The following is a 16939-nucleotide window of genomic DNA, read 5'->3' as shown; positions in this document are numbered from 1 at the left end:
GCGCACACACACACACGGAGTCAGACAATGAAAAACGCCACAGAGGACACAGTGAGATTTATGTTCGGTTCGGTAGGAAGAAAAAAAATTGAATGAAAGGGAGAAAATAAAAGATGATTGAGACATCCCTAAGGATGAGATTAAGCGTTTCTCTCTTTTTGTTTGGTTGAATGGAAGAGAATGAAAAAAAGGGAACAATTTAATTTGATCTTTAGGATAAAAGGAAAGAATGGAAGAGAATGAAAAAAAATTAACAATTTAATTTGATCGGTAGGATAAAAGGAAAGATAAATTTTTAAGTTATTTTTATCATTAAATCCATCCCTTACTTTATTTATGTGATTTATTAAATATTTATTAAAGGTGATGTAGTAATTTAAAATCTCTTATTTTTCTGGGAGGATGAAAATTTGTGAAGGAGTTTCTATCATCATTTTTTTCCTTATATCATCTATACCGAATGAAGGAAATTTGTTCTTTCCTTCCTATTTTCCTTCCACCCCTTTTCTATCCTTTCAACCGAAGATAACATTAGATTCGATAGCATTAGAGTTTTTCCTATTTTCTTTCTACCCATCTTCTTTCCTTCCAATCGAAGATAGCGTTAGGATTTTGAAAGGTACTCATTGGGATGGAGTTGGAAGGAGAAGAGATGACCCATGAGAAGTAAAAGCGGATAAAGAGATTAAAGATGAGATTGGGGATTTAAATCCAGGATTTCCATAAGAGGTGTAGCTTTTTCCGGCCATTTGCACAGTGAAAATTGATAGTATAGAAGCCTCAAATCTTCATAATATATATATATATATATATATATATATATATATATTATGAAGATTTGAGGCTTCTATTCTAATCTTGTTTCTTGTTCAATATAGTCAGATTAATTTGATCTATTTGTAAAAGTGAATTAATTAGAGCTATTAATGATATAAAATGAAACCATTTTATACCCATCAATGACTTCATTGTCTCACTTTCATTCCTCTATAAGATTTTCTCATATAAAACTCCCTTTAATTCCCTTGATTAAAGATAGGTCAAACTTTGACTGACCAATCTTTAATTCTTTCTCGAGGCAAACATCGTCCATTGTCGTTATAGGACATAAACCTCACCCCAGATTGGTAAAGAGTAGAATCAAACCCAAACGTTAAAAAGCACTTATTAGTGTGCAGACTTCTCAAGCAACAATAAATAAAAACTCAGCTAAGTATAGAATGAATGACCAGTAATTATGATAGCTACACTTTCCTCTTCCTAAAGAAGGGAGAAAAAAAATAAGAAATATAGAAGAAAGTTGGGGAAATATTAAGGTTACCCATCAGCATGCGTTACAACTCTTTTTACACGTCCCATAATAATCAGGAGAACCAATCATGAAAACTGGATTCCTTTGACACTCTCCAAGCGAAGCCCACTGGGGACATCTTTCATCTTCGTCAGTGCACTCGCTGTTGTCTGATTTGAGTAGGACCTCCTCCCCGGGAATGGCTCTCACATGGAAGAATTTGGTGGCAAACCACATTTCCCCCTCAAGGACAGGGCATCTGGCATGGGAGCTAGTCATGTCAGGAGACGCATTGGGTCGGAGATTGAAGAATAGAATTGCATTCCCTTTTGAGGGGTTAAGGATGTTACTGCTTTTTACGCAATCAGACCAAATTTTGTTCTGCATTTGAGAGTTTACTGTGTTACCAATTGAAATTTGAGTAATAGGTTATATCCTAGTGAAAATGGCAATAACTTAAACATAGATAACTAAAATGGTTTCTCTCTCACCTCTGACTTGGGGAAGAGGATCCGACCACCCTGACTGACATTCGAAAGATACAGAATAACAGTTGCCATTAGAGGCTCACCGCGCACCAATGTGGAACTGTCACCAAAGTAGTCATATTTCTGTTTGCCCACTTCAGCCCCAAAATGCAGAACCTGTAAAGTCTTGCTGTTACCTGGACAGAAGGTGAAATTAAAAGATGACACAAAAATAACATACTAAAAGATGACACAAAAATAACATACTAAAAGGTAAACCACAGTTAGGAAACCAAGGAGGAGAAGAACCTTTGGGAAGAAAAGTCCAAGCTGAAATCCTTTCCTCAATCCTTGCAATTATATCATCCTAAACAAACCACAAAGATAATAACTATACAACAATAAATTATTTAATTCTGCCCAGTGCCCACCTCTATTTCAGATGGCAGCACCTATAACATGTCTTTTAATAAGTTTCACCAGCTTACAACTCGATAGTAACTTTCAAACCAGCTTCTGGTCACTAAAGCTCTATCCCCCTCCCCAGGGACAAGTCCAAATTTTTTATTTTTTTTAACTCCGCAATTTTCTAAATACACACACACAAACATGTAATTTATAAGCATGAAGCACAGACCCGTGTCTCAACCGAGCCTTGAATGCTGCACCTCCCTACATCTGGGGTAGTAGAATTGAGGTTTTTTTTTTTTTTTTTTTTTCTTTTTTTGAAAGTTTAGTAGAATTGAGGTTATATTATGGTTTGATGTACACTAAAGCCTGAAACCATAAGTTGAGAAAAACATAAAAACTCGCACCTTGTTTGTACCAACCTTTGTTGGATCACTAGAACTCCCTTTCTTGTCCTGTGCCTAGACCCAATATGCATATTTAAGAAATTAGTCAAAACATAAAGAAAAGTGTATAAAGTAGGAGAACAGACTTTACCTGAGAAATGAGGCTGTCACATTCTTCATCCGATAAAAATCCTTTATATAGAAAGACCCTGTCCCAAGAAAAATGATGGAATTCTCTACAGTTAATAAGACAATGAACATACATATTTTTCATGGTATCCTTTTAATTGTTCCTCCATAAAGACCTAATTGGAAAACATTAATTTTTTGTGAAATTGTAATTATCATTTACAATTTCTCTTTTCAAAAAATATATCCATAATTAATTAATTGAATAGTTCATCAAAACCATACAATCCTTAAGTGTTCCATCTCCCACAAGGGACATAGAAGAAGCTATGAAATAATAAATATATCGGAGTACCTGACCTTGGTCGCCAAGACAGTTGGATAACTCTTGATGGGTCAATTCTGTTGGATTGAACGGGATGACTCAATTGTATGATATCTTCTTGGTCTACCTCCTTAGTTCTCAGTTCCTTCCGGCTAATGCAGTGAAATGGTTGCATATGAAATGGCTATATTAGAAACAGTTTTAACACATTAAAGACATTTCTTCACTTGTTAGTGAGACAAATTTCTCTATGTTTAGTAACTTATAAAGTCACCAAACAGAGCTTAAAATCATGGATACAACAGAACGCATAACAATTAGTTAAGATTTGAATCCTTAGTATACAAGTAGTGAATAGATGGAAATATTATTGGATCAATCCTTAGGGAGTCCAAATATCCAGAACATCCACAATAATGAAAAAATATAGTAACCAGCTTTCAGTTTGGCTTAGTTTTACAGCAGGCCAAGGCTACACAACTTCTGATTATACGATTCTTACCTTAAAAAAGAGAAAAAAAAAAACTTCCGATTATATGAACTTGAAAGAACTGCAATCTACCTTTCTTCTCGTAACTTGGTATTAACTTATCAGTCTTCACTGCTACATGACTTGCGGGAACAAAATTTTTGGTAAAGTTGTACAAGCCCAAACTGTCTAAATATTTAATCAGATTAAATCCAAGTCTTGGCAGGTAACCTATTCTGCTTAGTCTTCATTTGGCATCTAAAAAGAGTTGACCCCTGAAAATTGTACTCAGTAACATCATGTACTAATGTTATAGCAGCAAAATGAATAGGTTCTTCATTGAGAAAATTTCTTTTATAAAAGGCTTCTTTTTTATTTTCTTCTTCCATTTCTTTTTCCCTCGCGGTGCTGATTTCCAGTAAATATGGTAGGCAAATGCTGCAAATCACTTCCATGCTAGGTAATTTTCAACAACATACCTCAGTACTCCCACAATCCCAACGGCCAGCAGCCTCATCTCTTACAAAAAATACATTATCAATCCCGATTCTCTTACCCAACAAGGAAGAGCAAAGTCATAACACCTTCTGTGTTTGCTATATAAGGTATTGAAATTATACATGTTAATTGAAACTATACATTTTAATTGAAATTATCATTTTACCCATGCAATCTCCCATTCTAGATGTTCTAAGAACCAAGGCCAAACTCCACATACAATTGACACTACAATATTCTCTCTTTAACGATTAATGCCTAAATTTTGGTTTTCATTCTGAAAATCGAAACCCATTTCAAATATTTCGTAGTGATAGCTAGACTATTAATCCAAAAAGAAATAAATAGATGAATATTATTTAGCCCATAAACCTCTCTTCACACAAATTTGTTTCTTCTTCTTTTATTCCATTGAACCTGCGTTACTAGTGTCCATAATCCATCATTATATATCAATATATTGATTACTAAATGGAAACAAACACACACATACACACTCAAGCAATGCATTTCAAGAACAACCGTGATCAGGCACCATATGAAATCGAAATCTATAGCTAGAATTGCTAATATGACCAAACAATACAACAATTAATGATACCCATCAATATAGATCAAACGAAATCAAATAAGATGCGAAAATTGAGATGGGTGTCTTACATTTCTGCATTAAGGCTCGAGAAAGAAGATGTAAACACCAAAAGAAGCAAAATTGAGAGATGGGTCGCCATCGATGACCGTAAAGATGAGAGTGAGACCCCAATTGACAAACAGAGGTTTGTATTATATTATTTTAACTAAAAGAGAATTTGAAAAGAGAAATCATGATGAATTCATGATAACTTCGTGAATTTGTTGTTCAGATGTTGCGGCGGAGCATGGACGTTCATGCAATTCATGATAATTTCGTGAATTTGATTGTCCATTTTCATAACAGAGATTTCCTATTTTTGATTTTTTTAATGCAATTAGTTGAATTTAGAACAACAAATCAGAGTGGCGCAGCGGAAGCGTGGTGGGCCCATAACCCACAGGTCCCAGGATCGAAACCTGGCTCTGATACAAGAGTAGCTTCCATTGTTGTCCTCTTTTTCCAATTTTTATTACCAATGCCAATACATACCAATCCCAATATATAACAAAACTGGTAAATAGAAATCAATTTCACTATGTCCCATTCACCAAGTCAATTTTTGAAACTTGTTAAAAGAAATTTGTGAAAAATCAAATAAATCATGTCTTTCGAGCTCTTAATCTTATTAACTTTACAAATATTTTTTACATGTAATAATAATAAAAATTAAATAATCTTATACCAGTCTAATTTCTATATTAGTGTAATACTTAACATTTGCATTGATTAATCAGTTGAAAATTTTATTTTGTTTTTGAAATTAACACAAGTTTTAGTACAAGGATAATTAACATGCATACTTAAATGTATACCCCAATATGTGTCATTGATAAAAATCATATAATTGTTATGACTTAGGTCATGACTCAATTAGTACCATTTTATGTTCTAAATGTAACCTTTTAACAATTTTGGTGAAGCCTTTATTTAGTTATTTTATTTTTATGTTATGGGCCATTGTTGTTATTTATATGTAATCTACTAGTAATACATAGAAAATTATTGAAGTAACTTAAAATTGAGGAGTTTGGAAAATTATGACGATAATTGGAATAGAAGTGCCTGGTCAATGAGTGAAGTTGGATTTGGAGATAGCTTAAGAATTGATGGTCAATGCGACGAATATCTAAATACAAGGATTTAATATATAAAACTTATATATAAGGATTTAATATATTATACCAAAATGCAAGGGTTTATTATATAAAAAGCAATAGTAGAGGGGTTTCAGGACTCCTAAATCATTTCAACCATAACAACATAATATTTGCCTCTCCACCCCGTCTTTTTTAAATTCTGCTACACTGTTAAGGAATCTAAAAACCAATTTCATCCATGCCCTCCTAAGGCTATTACCATCAAACAAAAGAAACACAATTTTTTTACAAATGAATGAATGGATGAATATTCACCACAAATATATTCATTTACACAGCTATCCTTGGATTACAACATCAATCAGCAGTATGTGATTTCTTGAGGACCATGTGACCCGACTCATCCTTGTCAAAAAGCCGTTCTATCAATTCGTCCCAGCTCTCTCTCTTTGGGCTTTTCTTCAATGATCCGGCGGAACTTGATTTGACTGAATTCTCCCCTTCCTCATGCTCGTCGAAGGTTCCATATTGAGACGGTGAATACGCATGGGGCACAGCCAATGTAACAGCCCTCTGTAGTGCAGCCTTGTACTCCTCACTGTGTTCTCTGGCTAAAGTCTCCTGCCGCTCCATCTTCTGCTTTGCCGGAATCTCCATGCTATGATCTTTCTCTAGCATTAACTGAATCACAAGAAAGAAATGAAAACATCAAAACAAAGTCTATTTTCTGAGGTAGGACTTCAATTCCTCAAGCTCTTCCATTTTTATGGATGGACAGTATAAATCAGGAATAGGAAAATTTGTATATATTTTCAGACGTTAAATTTACACATTCATGCCCAAAGCTCTCTCCTTTTGCGGTTGGTAAAAATTAATGAAGAATATGTAGCATCATTGAAATGTTAAAACTATGTGTTTCTTTGTGTTACACATTTTGGGTAACAAACATCAAACAGGAGAACACGAGATTATCTCTCTTCTACTGTTATCACAAGGAGGGAAAAAAAACAGCAGTTGCAAAGTAGTTCTTTTTTTTTTTTTTTAAATCTTCATCTGACAGAAAAAGAGGTCATGTTAAGAATTATTAAACGAAAAACTTTGAAAATGATAATATAACAGTGAACTGATTTATAGTCTCAGTTGTATAGGTAATATACTTAATCGTGGCTAATCCAAATAGTGCACAGCTCAGGCACAAAGGACTTCAGGTAGGAGGGAGAAGCAGTTCAACCGATGAGATATTGACCACAAAATTGTCTTAAGAGGTAACTTAAGCGTATCTCTTACCTCACAAATGCATATGCTTCACACCAATTTTAACACTAACTAGGAGTACTGATCTTTCATCTCTGGCTAAAATTTAGCTATCCTTACCTCAGAAAGCTTTGGTAGTCTTTGAAACATCTTAAACCACATAAAGAGAGACAAAAACTTTAAATTCCATCGGAGTACGTTAATTTAGAGTGACCGCTAAAATGAATTCAAGAGATTAATCTGAAAATAGTTGTGCTATTTGAATTGAATCAATCACATTCTTTGATAGGTCCAAATTGGGAAAGAATAACAGTTCAACTTAAGGAAAGCAACATATCGGTCAGCTCAATTTATTAAAAATGAAGTACTACAAACTTAATACCGTTTATTAAGGGAACACATGTATGGTGGTCGGGAAAATGGAATCTGGTCTACTTTTATACTAACGGAAATCTGGTCTCCGAGCGGGAGCGAAAGCGGTTGCGATAGCGGGAACGCAAAAGCAACAAAATCTAAAATTTAGTCAGAGCGGGAGTGCCTGTACACTTGTATAGTATTATGTGTATAAAATAAAAAAAAATGTGTTTGAACCGTAAGTAACCTTAAGTCTTTAATATTAAAAGATATATAATATTAATAATAATTAAAATACCAAATTCATATCATATTTTTTATTTTTAAAGAAATGCGACCTGAGAAATGCATAAATTTATTCTAGATTATTTTCATACATTGAATGATTACTTTAAAGAATTATAAAACAATAAACATCTTAACTAATAAAAGTAAAAGTATCTATATATTTTGTTTGCAAATATATAGGTGTCTATACAATGTACACACACGTTTAACATTTTTAGACTTAAATAAGAAAACAAAAATGAGCAATATGGTAATGATATTCTTTTTTAAGCATGTAGGTTTATTCTTCACATTTCTAACCTTTTTTATTCAGTATTAGACACATTTGGTTATTGCGATCAATAATAAATGTCACATTTGGTTGTCCATAATTCAATGAATGAGAAATCGTTATGAATTCATGAATTGAAAAAATTGAATTCGCGAATTATAGAAGAATTTGCTCTTAGAGCGCCAATTCGCGCACGGAGCGCGTGAGCGACACCACTTCAGAAGGATTGTGTGACTTAGCTATAGACATCATAACTTTTGTCAGCCAACAAGGTGACATTTTGCTATTACTCATTAACTACTACAAACAGTAAAGAAAAATAGAACTCACATCCAAAGCCCTATGGGCTTCTCTCTCTATCCAAATGATGGCGTGGTCAGAAGTTGCATTACAAGAGAGAACTATGTGCTCAAATCTCCCATCCACAGGCACTGCGGTCCTCACAACTGGGGGAAACCTTCCACACCTGAACACAGAAAATGCACAGGGATTGGTCAGACTGGTCAAATGTTGACTTATTCCCTCACCTCAAATTATGTTACATGGACTCGGGATGTATGTTGGCGTGTTTATGTGTTTAACTGTCAGAAATATCAAATTCCAAACAAAAGGACACAGATAAACTGCTAAATATTCATATATATATATATATATATATATATATATATATATATTTTCAGAACAAAATAATGTTTTTTTTTATGCAATATAGTGTTCAATATAGGTATTTCACTCATTTGGTAATAAAATTAAATTACTGGATATATTTTTTAGGTGCATGTCCAACCAAATGCGTCAGACAAATGTGACATACTCATATCTGAGTGATGTGTGTCTGACACGGGTACTTCATGTACTTTTGAAAAGTCCATGTACCATAGCCTTAAAGATGATCAACATAATTTTGGAATTAAAAAACTGGTTGTAGTTCAATGTGACAAAACCAATGAAAGCATCCATTCAAACACGGGAAATGGGGGACTTCCCATAGATCAGAAGACTATGACAATAGATGACATTATATTACAGAAAAGGAAAGTGAACATGTGCCACTCAATATCACTTTGTACTAGCTTACATGGGATACCAATTGAATCAATCCTTATAAACATTGTTACTGATAAACAAAACCAACCCATTCGGTTGAATGAACGTTTGACCAAGCTCTGTGTTATGAGTTGTAGTTATGAGTTATGATCTGATTTTGGTCTCATGTCATCTCTTAGATCGTGACACTACTTTTAATGCCTTTAAAGGTACCTGAATGGCTTTCTCTCAACAATGTGATAGAGACGACCGGGTGCATACAGCCTCCTTGGATCTTTGAGCATCTTCTCATCTGGTATACACGTGTCTCTCATGCACCTCAGGCATAGTATGCATGGCAAACTGCTCAAAATAATTTTTACAGGAAAGCCTCTCATCAAATGAATTGAAAATTAAAAGGTAAAAAAGGAAATAAAATATTAGAACAGCTAAAATTTGGTGATATTGCCTAGCTAAATTCTCAGATACCTATGAAGCCCTTTACAGAAACAATTGTAAGCCCTTTGATCAACCAGCTTCCCCTGGTTAGAGGGAAAATATATTTGTGTTTCTTCTCCTCAATGTCTTTTTGGTGGAGGGAAGAAGAAGGGCTATATTTTTTACCCGCTTAGAGAAAAAGAGGGAACGAAATTCTGGATAACACAAATAGTCTAACATTTAAAAAGCTGTAAGAGTAACTTCTCTCTCTCTCTGTCCCCCCCTTCCTGGCTTGGGCTGTTGGAGTACATTTTTAAGAGCCTTCAATTATTACTTATCAAAAAAAAAAAAACCAAAAAAGCAAAAATTGAACATTTGAAGTGATGAAGCCCAATCTTTTACCAGAAAAGCGACTTGAAAATGTCTTCCAAGGGGGTGGCTGTTCGGGGCAAGAAGTCATCCTATTTCAATTAAAAAAACAACATTAGAACAAAAAAGCATATCATCAGCATTAATATATATATATATATGTATATATAGATATATAAAACAATTAAAGGCAACAAGTAGGTGAAACATCCAGATATTTCATGACATTGAACAAGAAAAAAAGACAAGTTCTGCACATATATGATCTCTTTTCCTCCAAGTAAACACAACTTGTGCCAGCAAAAGGAGTACCTTACTGTGCTCATGTAAGAACATGCCCACGGATTTGTGGGCTGCACTAAGCCAAAATAATGATACAAAAAGGGCAAAATGTTATTCAGAAACCCAGACAAAATTTAGAGAAGATGACATCTATGTTTGCAATCATTGCAAGGCTCTGAACAACTAGTTAATCATTAAACATTGATCACAAAGTTTCATCTCAAGCACAACTTTGACATGTGATCATATTGGTTCTTAATTGAATTGCATTAACATAAATTTTAATTATTTTCCCCAAATTAGGAGGATCTCACTCTTGACCATTGTCAGTCAAAACTAAAGAATGCATGCAGTAGCTTACAGTGACTATGAACTTGCCAGGACATGCATGAGTTTGGTGCAATGCGCAATGGCAGGCCAAAGTATTTTTACTTTAAATGGTTCAAAGTGCTCTTGCTCTTGCTTCTTTCCTAGGACAAATGCTACCAATCAAAAACTTAGGGGGAAAAAATGCTGCCAATTGAAAGAAAGAGGAAGGAAACAAATTGCTTTGTTTTCAGAAAGATAAGGAATTTTAATTTATTTTTTATTTTTTATTTTTTTAAATTGGTACTCACACACACATGCCTCCACTGAGGCTCGAACCCCTGACCTCCCTTTGGGAAGTAGGAGCCTGGTACCGCTAAGCCACTAGCCTGTTGGTAGAAAGATAAGGAATTTAGTTATTTTATTTCTAAATTATAAGTAAAGCAAAAGATGCCTATCCTTTTGGATTGGCTTGGAAAAGAATACTTCTAAACAAATGCATTTTGCCAATTTTTTTTCCTGAATCAATGCATTTTGCTATTTTCTTGTTAAGCTGAAGAAAAATTTTCATGCTAGAGTGGACGAATAAATTACTCAAACATTCATAATTTATATAGAAATCATACTCTTGTTTATATACTATAAAAGCGTTAAGATAGCATACTTTCAAGTAAAGTTTTTTAAAAAAGGCTTGGCTGGATTGTCTACTGTCAATGGTATTTCAACTTTTTTCACCTGGCCAAGAGGCACTCATAGGCTATACAATGAGTGTGGCCTTCTCCATACCATGATCTCCTCCAAACCAAAGGCAAAATTTGATCTCAATCCCCTATTACAAATTTACAATTACTAAGAGACTTTACCATCCAGGGCAACTGGCACATTTTAATGCTATTCATTGAAGCAAAGCTGAGAAAACTGCCTTTGGAGTAAACACAAGTTCTTAGAGGACTATAGATGGACTTAACCAGTTGTATCAGTTCACATGCAGACACTTCAAAAATGAAAGATGTTGATCATTCAAGTATATTTATATTAAATACCTGATAAAACAGGGAATCCAGTTTTACACTGTTGATCATCTAACTATATTTATATTAAATACCTGATAAAACAGGGAATCCAGTTAACACAGATTAATATGCAAAGGCACTATTCAACAAGCTCTGTCCATGTAAACCTATAGAAGTACATGCACTCTCTACCATGTAAAACTATAGAAGTATATGTACTCTCTTTACCAGATAATAAGGTATCTGGTACAATTATTGACCATTTAGAACAAATCCCAATGAGAATGAAACTTCTCTCATACAGTTTACCAGTTACTGTAACTCGGTGCACCATACAGTTTACCATTCACTATCTTGAACATGTTCTCTTCATTTTGGTTTTAGGAACTTCATTGCGCATCGAACTCTCATTATACTAGAATAAAAATGCCTGCAGTCATTATACATGTTTCTTTTTTCATGCAAAATTTAATTGTCTCCAAGTCAACCAGGGTGACATTCAACAAGATATGCATGTGTGCTAATGGGCTATTAACCTCATTATTCTCTTTCACAGGCAAATTTAGTGAAACTTGTCCACATAATAACCCTCCAGCCTGTATCCCCCAGATAATTAGAAACAAGGTTATTATGCAAGTACCATAACCAAACCCTGAAATAAGATAAACTTATGGATGAATTTGTTCACTTATTCTGTGAGCTTGCTGGAGTATCCTGCCACGTGCTTTATGTATATAAATCATTTCGACTTCATTGTCTTAACACGTATCAATGCAATTGATTAGGATAAAGACAATCAAATCTTACAAGAGCCCCACGATTGCTCACTCCCTTTAGCAAATCCAAATCCTATTACCCAAACAAAGACGGTTTAAACAAAGCATTGGATATTTTTGTTTGCTGGCTTCCTATCGAATGAAAGTTGAAACATAGACATGCTGCACATTACTTCCTATGAGATACATAATAACTAAGAAAGAAATCCCTTATTTTTGGAGTAAACGCAATTACAAGCAGCATTATATGTTAAATAGAAAATAAAGCAGGGTGCAATCCGTGTCAATGCAAAAGGAACTACTCGAAATATAGTAATGGCTTCACAAGATGCATATCCATTACAAATCACAAATGGAAAAGTTGTTATAGATTCACAATATGCATATCCATAGGATTGGTTGTCCAAAGCACTTAAAACCAGAATAAAGGCATCAAATAACAAGACCATAATAACTTGCCTGAAGAACAACCGAATTGATAACATCTGCATATCTCACAGCCAAATTTAGTGACATGCATCTGGCAGGTGCTATAGCATAGCACCTGACCTTCTTCCTCTCAATATTCCCCAATCTATCACGATTCTGCACCACCACCATTGTCAATAATGCTGCCACACCTGACCCAAGGGAATGCCCCGTAAAAGTCAGGGTATAATTTGGATATTTCTCCACCAGATCCTTCAAAATGTCGCACTCTGCATCCAAAACCAACCCGGCTGCCTTCAACAGCCCATTGTGAACATACCCACCATCGAACTTCCTTTGACCCAGCTTATTATCTAGTAAAACTGCATAATCACTCTCCTTTGCTAAATTAAGGCCTCTAATAGCAAGAACTATATCGGCATGCTCATGATCTAGATATAATATATATGGAGGGGCTCGACCCTGGGTATCCTCGTAAGTCTTTTTCAAAATTAAACAATCGTGCTTAATTCCATACCCTCCAGGAGGTTCCCAGAGGGGGTGCTTAAGATCATCTTCATACACGGCCAGTATGTACCGGCAAAGCCGAGGGACAGGCTCGAATTCTTCAGCCGTAGCAAGACCCCACGTCTCACTGTCATGGCCTGCAGTGTGTAGACACCTTTTCCATGCCCAGCGGGCACATGCCAGACAGTAAACACACTCGAGTAGAGGGAGGCCACAGATGATTGACATTGTCGCCCAAGGTCAAAAAATCTTAACATAGATCTAGAAACAAAGGTTTTCAACCAGATTCCAAAGCAGAGTAGATGAGAACGGTTGCCCAATGAACAAAATAGGATGGATATGGAAATCCAAAGAAAGGAATCCAAGTATGATGGAAAATATCAAATGGGTATCTAATTTTGGTAAACTACCATGATTTCTGTTCCTTTATAAATTTTTTTTTTTTTTTTTGGGTATGATGACAATATCAAACCGGGTGCCCAAGCTAGCCAGATATGTATATCGCAATCAATGTTGCAAAATCTCAATAAAATTCATAACAAATATGATATACTAATAGAAAATCAAAGTAAAGCATCAAGATGATAAAAACAGCGAACTGAGCTTCTTGTACTGAGAAAATATCAAATGGGAATACCCAACTGCCTAGGAAACGATTAACCAACAATAGCGAGCTCACCTGCAATGAACTACTCGAAGAACACAAACAGATGATCGCAAAAATCGTACAGTAACAATCACAAACTGGTTTAAACGTTGAATTGCCAATAATTAGGGTTTTAGAGTAGGAAAAAGTAATGTGATAGCAAAATCTCACTATATATGTAAAAGAAAAAGGACGAAAGACCCAAGTTCCAGATTTCAGTTTTAATCAGATAAAAGGAAAATCCAAGGATCAGAGGGCGATTTCTGTACGGAATTTTTATTTAAAAAAATAAAAAAAAAAAAAGGTATTGCGAATTGCGATCGTGATTTCTCAATTTTGTTTTATGAGAGAGAAGGTAGTGCCGAGTTGTAACAAAATTGAGAATGATAGGTACAGAGGAGGATTGATTACCTGCAAGTCAACTCAAGCCTTCCGGCCAACTCCTCTCTTATTTCTTCAAAATTTTCATTTATTGAACCAGTAGAAGCCACACTGGTTTCTGGAGACAAGAATAAATAAATAATAATATATAAATTTTCCCAATCATTTGGTCTGATGAACACATATTAACCTGTGGCATTCTGTAAATTTGTTTAGTTTTTAGTGGTATTTTGGTCGTACTACAGTAGTCACTACTTCTAATGGTTTTGCTTCCTTCAAATGCCTTTTTTTTTTTAACCTCCTTGATTTGCATGATATTCCTACTACTGTAATCACACAACGATCTTCAGTGTTGATGATGGATTCTGCGCAACTTGGATTTGATCTGACTTCCTGAATAAAGAGAAGAAAAAGTGATCCTACGAACACCGGTGTGTTACCGGTGGAGTAGGCTCCGACGAACAAGTCAGTGTGAATGATAATTTTCCTGGAGAAATCGAGAAATTGAGTTAGGGTTTATTGCGTACCTCAAAACGTTGATTCTCCCGCATTTTTTATAGGGTTTAGGTTAAGATGCCACGTAGAATTACCTTATCGTAATCTGTAGACTTAATCCTCATCGTAATCTTTAATCCTTATCACAATCTTTAATCATTATCGTAATCTTCCCTTAATTATTGATATTTAAATTATATATCCATCAGTTGCCCCCCGTTTCGGAGGATTGCTTGTCAAACTACCGGAACGTTAATTCCAAAATATCACACAATAATATATAGTTAGAATTGCAGAGCCTTGTCCATTAGCCTGACTTATATTGTCATTTCGTGAATACAGTCGGGGGTCATAGTATCACATTAGCAGCTCGTATATGTGGCAAGCTCGTATATTTGTCGTAGTGCCACATTGGCAGCTCGTATATGTGGCAAGCTGCCATGTTGGTAGTCTACCGTTATGTGGCAAGCTGCCATGCCATGCTGCCGTGGCAAGCTGTCCTGCTGGCATGCTGCCGTTATTTGTCAAGTTGCCCTGGCAGGCCTGTTACTTTTATTTGGCAAGCTGCCCTGCTGGTATGCTGCCTTTATTTGGCAAGCTGTTATGCTAGCATGCTGCCGTTATTTGGCAAGCTGCCCTGCTGGCATGCTGCCTTTATTTGGCAAGCTGCCCTGCTGGCATGCTTCATTTATTTGACAAGCTGCCCTGCTGGCATACTGCTTTTATTTGGTAAGCTGTCCTACTGGCATGCTGCCTTTATTTGGCAAGCTGCTCTGCTGGCATGCTGCCTTTATTTGGCAAGCTGCCCTGCTGGCATACTGCTTTTATTTGGTAAGCTGTCTTACTGACATGCTGCCGTTATTTGGCAAGCTGCTCTGCTAGCATGCTGCCTTTATTTGGCAAGCTGCCCTGCTGACATGCTACCGTTATTTTATACTTGATTTTATTGACATCTTTAGTCGGCTCGTCCCTTTAATAAGGAAAGTAGATTAAGACGAGTTTCACGTAACTCGTAATAAGGTAAGTAGATGAATACGAGCTTCACTCAGCTCACCCTTTAACAGGGGAAGTAGATTCTATGAGCTTCACCTAGCTCACCTTTTAACGAGGGAAGTAGATTACTATGAGCTTCACTCATCTCACCCTTTAACAAGGGAAGTAGATTAATACGAGCTTCACCCAGGTCACCCTTTAACAGGGGAAGTAGATTAATACGAGCTTCACCCAGGTCACCCTTTAACAGGGAAAGTAGATTACTATGAGCTTCACTTAGCTCACCATTTAACAAGGAAAGTAGTTAACCCCTCATCTTTTTACGAGGGAAGTAGATTACTATGAGCTTCACTCAGCTCATCCTTTAACAAGGGAAGTAGTTAACCCCTCATCTTTTTACGAGGGAAGTAGATGAAGCTGACCCTTCATTCTTTTAAGGGGAAAAGAGGTATGGTCTTGACATGGGAGTCATCTCCTCTAACGGTTGTCTCGGGATGTTGGCAAATCGTTGACACTTGTCGCACTTTTGAACGAAGTCAAGTGCATCTTTCTGCATGGTGGGCCAATAGTATCCTAGTCGGATGGCCTTGTTAGCAAGTGACCTACCCCCAGCATGGTTTCCACAAACTCCTAGGTGGATCTCCCTTAAAATGTAGTCAGCTTCCTCGCTAGAAACGCATCGTAAATACGGCATGGAGAAGCTTCTCTTGTTGAGCACTCCTTTGATAAGCGTATACCTAGCTGCCCGCATCTTGACCTTTCGAGCTTCTACTCGGTCTGTTGGTAGCACCCCATCCTTGATATATCTGATGATAGGATCTGCCCATTCCACACTCAATATCGCTTGTTGCACTTCAATTTGTCTCTCCTGAGATATAGATGGTTTGTCCAAATATTCCAGTGGTATATTCTTATTGATCTCAGGTTCAATGCAGTAGCTAGCCGGGCTAAAGTGTCTGCTTTCCCATTCTCTTCTCGTGGTATTTGATGAATTGAGAATCTTTGGAAGTGATTCTTTAATTCCTTCACCTTTTGTAGGTAACTCTTCATCTTCTCGTCTCGTGCCTCATATTCCGCTTGAACTTGTCCAGCGACCAGCTCGGAGTCGGTGTAATTGCTCAACCCTTAGGGCATTTGCCACTTTTAATCCTGCTATCAAGGCTTCGTACTCTGCTTTGTTGTTGGTTGCGTTGAAACCAAACCGAAGTGCGTACTGTATACTTTCTCCCTCTGGGGAGACAAGAACAAGCCCAATTCTGCTAACCTGAACATTAGATGACCCATCCACGAACAAATCCCAGACTACTTCTGGGCCCATCTGCTCACTTAAACCTGGTTCTGTCGAAAATTGGGGTTGTTTCTCCTCTTCTGGAGGGGTAAACTCAGCTAAGAAATCAGCCAACACCT

At 36.1% G+C, this 16939-nt stretch overlaps 2 protein-coding genes across 4 annotated transcripts; both read right to left on the bottom strand.

Annotated features, from left to right (window-relative positions):
* Nucleotides 1–1196: 1196 nt before the first annotated feature.
* Nucleotides 1197–4871, bottom strand: LOC132312656 (probable prolyl 4-hydroxylase 12). 3 transcript variants are annotated; one of them, XM_059811115.1, is made up of 7 exons: nucleotides 4634–4870; nucleotides 3042–3190; nucleotides 2704–2761; nucleotides 2574–2627; nucleotides 2068–2125; nucleotides 1783–1955; nucleotides 1197–1672 (listed from the first exon to the last, which is right to left on the bottom strand). In XM_059811115.1, exons 2-7 carry the CDS (start codon nucleotides 3179–3181, stop codon nucleotides 1325–1327), a joined length of 831 nt encoding a protein of 276 aa, XP_059667098.1. In that variant the 5' UTR covers nucleotides 3182–3190; nucleotides 4634–4870; the 3' UTR covers nucleotides 1197–1324. The 3 variants fall into 3 exon arrangements, with proteins under 3 accessions (XP_059667098.1, XP_059667096.1, XP_059667099.1); XM_059811113.1 differs by having other exon boundaries at nucleotides 3042–3158; XM_059811116.1 differs by lacking the exon at nucleotides 2574–2627 and having other exon boundaries at nucleotides 3042–3158; nucleotides 4634–4871.
* A 980-nt stretch (nucleotides 4872–5851) lies between these two features.
* On the bottom strand, nucleotides 5852–14170 carry LOC132312655 (uncharacterized). Its single transcript, XM_059811112.1, has 5 exons — nucleotides 12541–14170; nucleotides 9738–9796; nucleotides 9132–9260; nucleotides 8202–8337; nucleotides 5852–6385 (listed from the first exon to the last, which is right to left on the bottom strand). Exons 1-5 carry the CDS (start codon nucleotides 13243–13245, stop codon nucleotides 6062–6064), a joined length of 1353 nt encoding a protein of 450 aa, XP_059667095.1. The 5' UTR covers nucleotides 13246–14170; the 3' UTR covers nucleotides 5852–6061.
* Between the last annotated feature and the right edge of the window lie 2769 nt (nucleotides 14171–16939).

This window comes from Cornus florida, unplaced genomic scaffold (genome assembly GCF_030987335.1).
Source record: "Cornus florida cultivar Cherokee Brave unplaced genomic scaffold, ASM3098733v1 CherokeeBrave_3.0.0_Hap2_Chr06, whole genome shotgun sequence".
In the NCBI taxonomy this organism is placed as follows: Eukaryota; Viridiplantae; Streptophyta; class Magnoliopsida; order Cornales; family Cornaceae; genus Cornus; species Cornus florida.
The sequence above is the reverse complement of the archived record's forward strand: the minus strand, read 5'-3'. Positions and strand labels throughout refer to the sequence as shown.